This window comes from Glandiceps talaboti, chromosome 20, assembly GCF_964340395.1.
Source record: "Glandiceps talaboti chromosome 20, keGlaTala1.1, whole genome shotgun sequence".
NCBI lineage: Eukaryota > Metazoa > Hemichordata > Enteropneusta > Spengelidae > Glandiceps > Glandiceps talaboti.
The window spans coordinates 17,847,618-17,858,926 of record NC_135568.1 but is presented as its reverse complement, the minus strand read 5'-3'; the positions used below and the strand labels follow the sequence as shown (position 1 = coordinate 17,858,926).

Here is an 11,309-nt window from a genome sequence, read left to right as displayed (position 1 = left end):
CAAAACCCTTTATTTCACGATATGACATTCAACATATTGGTCTCTATGGCAATTGCTAGAGCTATATTCTTGCTATATTTTGTTTATTATGAAATAAACCGTTAAAGCATGCTGCAACTAGACAGGAACACAATGGTTTGGTGTCTGCATTTGATGTCCACATAGTGGCATTAAGTTTATTTCATTTATACAAAATGTCACAAAAAAACTGTATCATGCTATCTTACAGTGTGGCATATGCAGTTTCATATCCATTCCTGTGTGGTTGTACTAAACCGGTGAACAGTAACTTGGAATGGGCTGTAATGTTGACAAAATATTAATTCTATTCAAAGACTTTTGACATCAATATGTGGTGACTGATTGCTCATTTCTTGTTACATTAATATTTAGTAACTATTCGTACCATATGGAAAATAAATTGGTCTTCAGATTGTAAACACAATTGAAATCACTGCATATTTTAAGCATCATTTTAGTTGTACTAAAAACCTTATCCTATAGTATCCAGGACACATGTACAGTGACTACATTTTCCAAATCTTTGGTATTTCTGTTGAAGCCCTTTGCAAATAAAATACAAATGCCAAATTCCTTGTCGGCCATATTGGATTTCTTGCCCACAGAAAATTCACATTTGCATATCATTTGCATAGTGCTACTATGTGCAAATTTCGGTCCCATCTTTGAAAGTGACACTGCTTCATGGTGCTTCCATACTTCAACCACATGTTTTAAAACTATCCTGACAAGTGTCACCAGGCATGCAAGATATAATGAAGAAATGTGTACGAAAAATACAACATTGTAAAATTTAACACATATTTATTTGTAAATGAGGTCTGCCTAGTCAGTAAATTATGCTGCAAGAACAGTGTCACTGGTGATGTTTTACCTATGGCATCGATGTTATAGGGATGATACCATATGTTGTCAACATGAGTAATGTTGGCCTTAGATTCAGATTCATGATCAGATTGGAGACCAATCTGTGGCTAGCCACATAGTGAGCCACAGATCAGCCTCTTATAGTCTAATGACACCACACAAGATAAGTCAAACATGAAACACTACCATTAAGACGACAAGAAATGGTCCTGCTTCACATCTTCCATGAAGTGTTACTTTTACACACTAGGTTAAATTAGATTGAAATCTTTCTACACAACTGTGTTACAGACACATCATTGGAACCTGCCAACAAACACACACACACACACACACACACACATCAGCTGAACTATGACTTAAAGTCTTGCAATTGGTGACAGGCTTTTATCGCTATTTCACGTAGTTTTCCCCAAACAGAAATTGTATAAGTTGAGACATTCCCTACCCCTCTCAACTGATGTGAAGTGGAGACCAATGGTATCATATGGTATTATTTCTTGACTGACTTCATTGGGGTATTCTGTATCTGAAAATGATATGAGGCTGAATGAGTAAGACTAACCTCAGATTGGGTTCCAATCTGATTCTGAATCTGAAACCAACTTTATACATGTTGATGTCACGCATGAACCTTGACCCATGACTTGTACCCACTTACATAGTGGTACACTGCATGTCATACTACTTTTCTGAATGGCAATAAAAATATGTCAAGATCCATAGCATCTAGTAATTCCTACAGCTGATGGGGGTCATTGTTTTATTGGCATCTTTATATGAATTACCATGACAACCATCTAAAAGCTCATTTTAAGTCTGGTCTGCTGAATTAGAATTGAAAGCCATCCCAAGGTTAGTATTAGAGTCATCACTTTTTTCACCTGAATGAAAATCTCTAATTCAGGTTAGTTAAAAGTCTCAAGAAACTATTTTGTTATCTGGGACAACAGACGTGTCAAAGCTCAATATCATGGTATCACTTTGTAATCTGAAATGAAAGCTATCCTACAAGTCGTTTCAGATTATTTGGCAAATGATGACTTTCCCAAACCCAATTAAGGCTGGTCATTACTTTATGAGATCACTTTGTGAATTGTGGTAGAAGTTATGCTAATCCCATTATCAGGGGTAAAACTTACAAACTGAAATGACAATAATCCCAAAACTAAATTCAGATGATTTATCGATCAGCTCCAAGAAATCACTTTCTGAAACTTGACAACAGTTGTTATCCTATGTCTTATTTTTATGATAACCTGTAGTCACATTGTGAATAAAGACATTACTGCATCCCTACAGCCAATTACACAATGGCGAATGTTCACCTTCTGGATTGGGATAACAGCACTGCTAGGTCCAAAATAGCAATTTCAGGAGATCACTTTGTCATTAGCAACCATAAACACCATCTGTGATTGACAAACGATTATTTTTGTAAATCAATGCCAAGTCCAAAATAATGGTTTCAAATGTGGTCATTTTGTAATCAGTGTCACTGGCAAATGACTCAATGATGACCATTTTAATGATAAGGACAACATCAATGCCAAGCCCTTAATAACAGTTTCGAGTTATCACATTTCCATGTGCGATCCTCAACTCCATTTCAGATTGATAAACAGCTTCATATGATCATTTTGTAAACTGAGATGACAGCCATGCTAAGCCCCATTTCAGATTAGTCAGCATAAACTTCAATGCCTTGGTCCACTGTTCTTCAGAGTTGAACTGAATTCTGGTAAAAAAAAAACACAACAAAACACTCCATCATATATCTCTCTCAACAGTCAATTGAATTTTTTAATGAATGAGTATAATAAAATGTGAAGAAAACCTATATTATTACATACTGGTATGTACCAGATAGTATCGGTACAAACCGTACTTGAACAACTGTGCATGCATATTGCTGCAGTGTAATACTGAAAACATTATTCTCACACCTCCATGCGAATGATATGCTAATAAGAAATTGCAATTGTTTGTTGAACACATGGTACATGAAAGTGTGTGATCACACTATTATTTTTGTAGAAATTTGCCGTTTCGAATATTACATTATGTAATAATAACAGGACCCCAAGACATGTGAGTTGGTGTGGGTATTCCGAGTATATGCACTCGTGCCTGCAGTGTGTTCTGCTGCACTTTCACTCACAATGCTCATGAAAGTGTGGGTGCAGAGAACAGTGCAAGCACTCATGCAAACATCCCAAGTATGCCATACTTGCACTCATGCATCATGGGATCCTATCATAGTATGCCATACACTGTGCTAACAATACTAGAGGATGATTTGCAATGCAATCAAAAACTTGCATGGACATTAACGTCACACCAGAAAAGTTTACTTGAGGTTTTTATGTATTAATATTTTCACCCTTACATTATAAACTCAACTTGTGCCACTTTATGCATAAATACCAAACTATGTTCTTAGTCAAGTGACTTGAAACTAAGGTAGCCTTCTCTAACTTACTACAATCAACATAATATTTTAAACTTTGTCGATGTAACTTTGGCGGTGATGACTTACTTGATAGAATAAGATGTCCCTGTTGCTGCGTCTTCAATTCTACCATTATTCATCTTGTATGGCAAACAGAACCCTGTATCACCTCTCTCTACTTCTTCTTTGAATTGTTGTAAACAGTCTAAGAATGCCACCATGGCTTGATCGAATCTGAAAGAGTTAACAACAATGGTTTGATCAAACCTGCAATGTTAACAACTATTTGCTTTTATCTTCTTAAATATCAATTTTTTTTACTCAGCTAGATAATACTTCATGACATAAGAGTTTATCATTACTCATCTAGCAACTCATAGTGACAAGGCCCCTTAGGTCACCAATACTTTCCTTAGCTGAAAGAAGAAAAATATTGGGGTATATTATCTAACTGTACTTGGATTCTTGCATTCAACACTTGTACATACATGCAGTTATGTCAAGACATAGACAGAAAACAGTTATATTACCCTGGTAGTTGAGTCTTTGGTTTTCTAAGGTAGACACAAACTAAAACTACTGTCAAAATATGTTCACACAATAGTGATAAGCTATTGAATGGACATTGGTTTAATTATAGTCTCAGTAGGGAGGCATCTCTGCAAACTAGTTTATTTAGAGTTACATAAACTTGCAGTGCTGTTTTGGGACTTTAAATGTTTACACTATCTTGATCACAGTGTGATTAGAATTGTACAACAGATGAACCACTACCACCTACTTGTGAAATCTATCAATAGTTAATAGATTTAGTTAGCATCTATCTTAGTAAACCAAAGGCTTGATTACTAGTGTCAAAACTACCTTAAAGCCTCACTAGCTACAGCTGGAACATTTTTGAAACTGTTTTGTTAGATATAACGATGTACTCATAATATAGTACACTCTGAACAGTATTGAATCCCCGTTGGTACATGTATTTGTGCAGTTGTACACATGCTATGGAACAATAAATCCCATCAAATTGATTTTTGGGTCTACACCCAAAAATCAAGCACCCAAAAGTGATCACGATTTCAATCTGTTGCTGTGTACTTCTTCTGGATACAATCGACCCATAATTTACTTACATTATCTAATTATTGGTATTTTAACAATTTTCTATGAATGTACATGTATTGTTGAATGTTTGATTAAAAAAACCGCAGTTACGATTAGTGCAGTTTTAATACAAAGTATCACATCATCACTTACTTAGTGTCCCAAAAAAATCTAAAACCGCCAGAGCCATAAAGTGGTAATTCCTTAGACTTGTCACTCAAACATTCCAGGAAAGAATGATTTCCATAGGGAACAAGTTGGTATCTGGAAAATTAAGAAACAATATTGGATGAAAACACTATTATTACTGGTCACTTGACTGATAGATTTGTCATTGAGGGCACTACACACATTCTGTCATTGTAAGCAAAAGCACGAGTAGAGAGCTCACATCGAAAATCTTTAAAATTTCACCAGCTAGACAGGATTAATTTTAAGATATTTGTTAATAGTTGAAGACAATGGTAAATTATCATTCTGCCAACGGAGGCTATAGGACTGAAACTATCAAGGCACTCACTTATGGTTCAAAAGCTGCTTCCAAACAGCACTCCTAGTGGCCAAACTATAAAATCTTTTGTTTTTCTGACAACTGGTATTCAACAGCCATATGTCCTGACTTGAGGGCAGTAGTAGTCTTACCTTTCAAATTTCAAATTCATTTTCTGTGCTAAGGAATGCAAGAGGAGAACTGTTTGACCCCAGGCAGCATTGATTTCATTCCACTCTACAGGTACACTGGGTAGTCTTCCTAATCTGAAATTGTTGATTGTGCCAAAGTGACCACTATGCCTACAGGTGAGAAAACATACATTTAGTCTTACATGTAGACTAGCAATTCTGTCAAGATATGACATTCTGCTATTCCCATGTTTTGTGCTATATTTGTGAATAACAAAAACAGCAGAAATATGATGAAATTCTTTTGTTCTTGTTCCCATTCCTTCTATTGTACCGGGGTATGTCTAATGTATGAATATTAAAGATACACTTTTACAGACACTACTACAGATACCATAGTGAAGGACATGACAAATAGCTCTAACAAAGCTAATGAGACAATACATTTACTATTCCAGTACTGTTTCTAATAATGGTGACATCCTACTCACTAAATTGGAGACAATGAGGTTGGGATAAAATTTGGGACCATATGATAAAGATTATGTGTGTACATTGAGCACATTTTCACCCAGTGCTATCTACAATACATGCATGTATGAGAGTCAGTCTCTCTCAGTCTCTATCTATCTGTCTGTCCATCTCTCTGTCTCTGTCTCTCTGTCTGCCTCTGTCTGTCTGTCTGTGTCTGTCTGTCTGTCTCGCTCCCTCTCTCTCTCTCTCTCTCTCTCTCTCTCTCTTTCTCTCTCTCTCTCTCACTCTCTCTCTCTCTCTCTCTCTCTCTCTCTTTCTCTCTCTCTCTCACTCTCTCTCTCTCTCTCTCTCTCTCTCTCTCTCTCTCTCTCTCTCTCTCTCTCTCTCTCTCTCTCTCTCTCTCTCTCATTCATTTGTTTATGTCTGTGGCATCACTGATGACACACCTTTACAGCCTTTACACTCTTGCTAACAATAATTTCTACATTCAAACTTACCATATATGGAATGTAGCATTAAATACATTTGTTTTCTTGAGTTTATCCAACTGTGCCTGTGCATATTTCAACTGACTGTCTACACTTCTTTGTTCATCTTGGAATTCTAATAACTGTCGTTTGTATTCACTGTACTCTTTCCAATACCTGTATAAGAATTGAAATTGAGACAAACAGCAAACGTTATGCCATGCCATGAAAATGCCTTTATATCCTGGAGTGGTGTTTTCATACCATTTCATTATCATTATTTTAGAAAATAATGAATGAATGTACATGTACCTCTCTTCTTCTTGCTGTAATCGTAACACTTCACTCTTTTTTTGTTCTGTTTCTTCAGAAATTTGTTTTCTTTCGTCTTCAATATCTATTAATTTTTCAGTAAGTCTCACTTCTTCTTTCTGTAGCTGTAGACAAAATGCGAAGATAAAGAAGTAATGAGTTCCTTGAGCATCACACATGTATGGTTGGGATGTCAAGACCCTTCATTGAAACAGTGCCCTCTAGAGTTGTATGTCTAAGATTTCAAGACCTTCATTGAAACAGTGCCCCCAGAGTTGTTTCATAACTATCCATTTCCAAGTGATGGTAGCTATTTAACAGTTACCCAACTTGAATAATCAAGATACTTTAACTGATAAATATTTTGTCACACTTGAGATTAAATCTGGTACAAAAATACTGGCGTGTTTGCTTGAGGGAAGTGAGCTAAAGGAAGACTTCACACAACCAAAAAAGTAGGTGAAAACACCAATACAACTGATACAATAACAACATGGAGTGCCACTGATGTAGGTTTGTGTGGCACTTTTATTAGTTTGTTTATATCCATTAAAGTTATAATGTAACACTAACAGTCATACTCAATCGATTCAACAACTAACATTCTATCAGTAAACAAAGTTATGGAATTATGATTTGATACTCCAAATATGGCCACCATTTTATAAAAAAGTTACATGAACACTAAAAAGAACCCTTGTGTATATTTTTCTCCTCCAATATTTATTACCTGTGGACAACGTTTCAAAGAAATTGACAACAAATAAAAGATGACAAGTGTCTGGTGTACTGGTAATTGACCCTGAAGGTCAAGATCAAGGTCAAAAGTCAATGTATTTAAAGGAAGCTTGTACCTGATAATACTATAAATAGGGGGTAGACACTTGAATGGAGTCTCTATGTATTACAGTTTTTGAGTTATGCTGTAACTATTGATTTTTAGCTACACATATGGCCGCCATTTAATTAAATTTGCATATGTTGCAAAACAACGTGAGTTGCATATGTCCCATAAGTAAATTCACCTTTGTGCCAGGTTTGAAAGAAATTGGATATTGCATGTCTGAGAAATGACATATTACAGACAGACTGACGCACGCATGCATGCATGCATGTACCGCACACATGGACGGACAAACCCCATTGTAATAGTTCATCCCATTGGAGAACAAAACGTTATGTTTAAACTTGTACGTAACAGTCTCTCTACTTCCTATTATCCTGTTTTCCAACTACTAAGTTCTTAAAAGACATATTTTTAACTTCCTGACCTGTTGTATTTCTTGTAGGAGACTTTCTTCATCATCTTGATCATTAGATTGGTTTAATTTCTCCAGAAGTTCTCTGTAATCTTTGCACTCATCTTCTGTTATTTTCAGTTTTTGATCTAACTGATCTAATAATGTATCTGTACATTCCTATAATGTAAAAAAAAATGCAATAGCGCCCTCTAGAGTCTTTTTCAATATAAGTGCCACAGTTAACGACCATTTCTGATAATATCAAAATGTACATTCATATTGGCAATCCTTTTACTTGGCTCAGGTATTGTTCAATTTTGCACAAACAAAGGGGTGCTAAAACAAAGGTTTTGGCACTGAGAGTGAGTATGTGTAATTAGAACTTAATTAGCAGGCTAAATTCATGGCACCCAAGTAGCACAGGGAAAATTGGGAAAACTTGTATGAATTGTCATACCTTGAATCATAATTTAGTCAGGGAGGGAATCATGGTAAAATATCACATGGATTTTAGGTAGTTTTACTTCTATTATCACTTTTCACAAAAACACTGCTGCAAATTTCACATTTACTTACCTCGCAAAGTGGGTGATCAACATCGGATTCTCCAGACATGATATCAAACAAGTAACTGGTCACCTTTGAAAAGGAAATAGACAAACAATTAATTAAATGTTTAAATTTGACCATGATAGATGTAAATGTAGGGTGAAACCTATAATATAGACTGGAACTGAAAGGTTAGAGAGCAAACTCACAGGTTTGTGTCAGAAGCAGCTCAGCTAGTTAGCATTTTGAGCCTCATAACATATTGGGTCTTATTACTTCAAGTCCTCTACTCACAAACAAACCTTGTGTAACTATTTAATATTTCACAGCTGAATAAAGAAAACTAGTTATATTTGTAAAATGTTAATTTAGGTGAAATTGGGGGAAATATTGAATCAGATTTTAATCAGATTGATGATTCATCAGCTAGTTTTTAATTTATGCAATTATAATTATACAGCAATTTTTAATTGGTTGAGCCATATTGTGGTACACTCATGTTACTGTATCAATAAACATGTAACCATTTCGACTTTTGAAACATAACACACAGTGAATATTTGGTGAAAAAACCCAGAAGCTTTCATCCATATCTGTTGACATCAGTCATTGCTATATGAAATTACAGTCTTGTTTTAAATCATAGGGCAAAGTCCTAAGTATGTATTCAGATGACATGGTCAAGATAAGCCCAACTAAGCCTCTAAGCTACACATACCTTGACTCTGTGACTTAAATTCTCCATGTTACCAATGTCTGACTCTCCTAATAGTGTGAAGCCACCACTGTCATTAGATGACAACCTAGAATACGAAGAAAATCAGTATGTACATATAAAAGAAAAGCAAGGATTTTTAATGGAATGTACAACAGAAATTAAATAGCACTTTGATGGTATTAAATACAGATGTATCATCATCATCTCTCTCTGTCTCTCTCTGTCTGTCTCTCTGTCTCTCTGTCTGTCTGTCTGTCTCTGTCTCTCTCTCTCCCTCTCTCTCTCTCTCTCTCTCTCTCTCTCTCTCTCTCTCTCTCTCTCTCTCTCTCTCTCTCTCTCTCTCTCTCTCTCTCTCTCTCTCTCTCTCTCTCTCTCTCTCTCTCTCTCTCTCTCTCTCTCTCTTTCTGTACTCAACAATAGTACTTAGTCTAAAGTACATAGACTTTTAAGTATCATATCTAGACTATCAAATTAGCAGTAGTCCAGGACACATACACTTCTAAGCACCATATCTAGACTATCAAATTCAGAAGATGATATACTGCATGAACATAGCGTTTCTGGTTTTGTGTGCTCTCTAATGATAGCCAAATATTGTTATTGTGAGTCAAAATGATAAAAACTGGCATTTCCTGTGATTCACCACAAAGAAAGAGATAGGGAAACACCAAATATTGGTGCATTCCTAGAAATTTTGTGCATCAGTGGCGCATCAAATTGGCTTAGAGGGCACACTGACAGTCACAACAGAAATGTGACTTTTCTGGATTTTCAGCAATTCCATTGTGTGACCGTCATGTATATACAGCTGGAAACGCCACCTTTTCATGCAGTGGTAGTTTGTTAGGCCATTGAAAATCAATCAAAAATTGTAGCTCAAAGTTATATGTACAACCGTTGGTAGGATTTTTTGGAATTTTATTTTTACATGTAGCTGGTTTGATAGTTTTTTATGTTATCTACTTGTTTTTTTATTTTTTTCTTAGATTTGCTTTACCTAGCTGGCTTGATATGTTTCCTTGATACACCATCATCTATATCAGCCTGGAAGTCTTCATCTTCTGTGGCACATGTATCCCAATGATCTTTATCACCACTACTTGTTGTTGTTGCTAATGGTGCTAAAATTCATAATAAAATACAATTATGTTTTTGTATGCTTATTAAATAAGTTCAGTGACTGCATTTATAAGAATTGATGAATATGTCTGAAGATTCTTTACATACTTCAAATTTAAGAAATGTGTATGTATGTATGTATGTATGTATGTATGGATGGATGGATGGATGGATGGATGGATGGATGGATGGATGGATGTATGTATGTATGCCACGGTATGTATGTATGTATGTATGTATGTATGTATGTATGTATGTATGTATGTGTGTGTGTGTGTGTGTGTATGTATGTATGTATGTATGTATGTATGTATGTATGTATGTGTGTGTGTCTGTGCGTGTGTGTGTGTGTGTGTGTGTGTGTGGGTGTGTGTGCGTGCATGTATACATGTGCATGTACATGTATGACATGTCGAACATCGTATACATCCAGAGCTACAACACATATGCAGCATTTTGAAATGCTTACATCTCGCTCATGTTTTCGCCATGATCTCTTGGACTTACGTTTACCCAGCATGAATTGTAGGGTTTGCTTCCAGTTAAACATCGAAACGAAAAAAAAACCACGAAAACAGACGAAAACCCATCACAATCACAACAAACGCTACAATTATTGCAGCTATAAATGTACATACAATAGTAAAGTGTGTTAACTATACATTTACATTATGTATCATTATGCATCATGTATATCACTTTCAAAATAAAAATCCTGTAATATAGTATTGTGAACTCACTTTCATATACAAATACGTAATCATTTGCAAGTCTACAGTTGAGAATAAAAACATATGAACTACGTTTTACCTGCCAAATCCTGTACCGTTTGTGAATCCATCGAACTAAATGATGGGTCCAGTCTCAACGGCTGACAACATCTCTGGCACACAAAATTGACCTGGCTGGTTGGAAGAGCCAGTTTGCTTGACGATTCAACTGGTTTAAGACTAGTCGCCATCACTATAGTAATTCACTTATTGTCCTCCGATCGTTTTAAATGTCGCCTCATACGGTGTACAATAACTATACAATAACCGCTAATGTAATGACAAATGTCTCGAATGACGACTGACTGTCAAGTTTCGATGCCCGTTCTTCGTCAAATTATTTTCAGTTTATAATCTGGAAAAATCTCTATTGTAGTAAGAAATAGCTTAACATCTATAAAGGATGATAAATGTTGTAATGGATCTCCCAAGTACCCGCCTTTGTTTACGAAAACAATATTATTATTATCAAAATCCTACTCCCCTTCCGCATTAAGGCCTCGTTTTCAATTGACCCCACTCATTTACGGCAAAAACACAACACGTTGCGAATCTATTTGTCTTTACTCCTTTTCTCCTTCATAATAATAATAAAAT

At 35.7% G+C, this 11,309-nt stretch overlaps 1 protein-coding gene across 1 annotated transcript; it reads right to left on the bottom strand.

The window, feature by feature from the left end:
* Positions 1-217: 217 nt before the first annotated feature.
* On the bottom strand, positions 218-11,191 carry LOC144450419 (beclin-1-like). The gene is made up of 11 exons (XM_078141015.1): positions 10,753-11,191; positions 9,821-9,944; positions 8,824-8,908; positions 8,133-8,195; positions 7,587-7,733; positions 6,316-6,440; positions 6,034-6,180; positions 5,084-5,233; positions 4,595-4,705; positions 3,428-3,574; positions 218-2,626 (listed from the first exon to the last, which is right to left on the bottom strand). Exons 1-11 carry the CDS (start codon positions 10,901-10,903, stop codon positions 2,524-2,526), a joined length of 1,353 nt encoding a protein of 450 aa, XP_077997141.1. The 5' UTR covers positions 10,904-11,191; the 3' UTR covers positions 218-2,523.
* Positions 11,192-11,309: the final 118 nt, after the last annotated feature.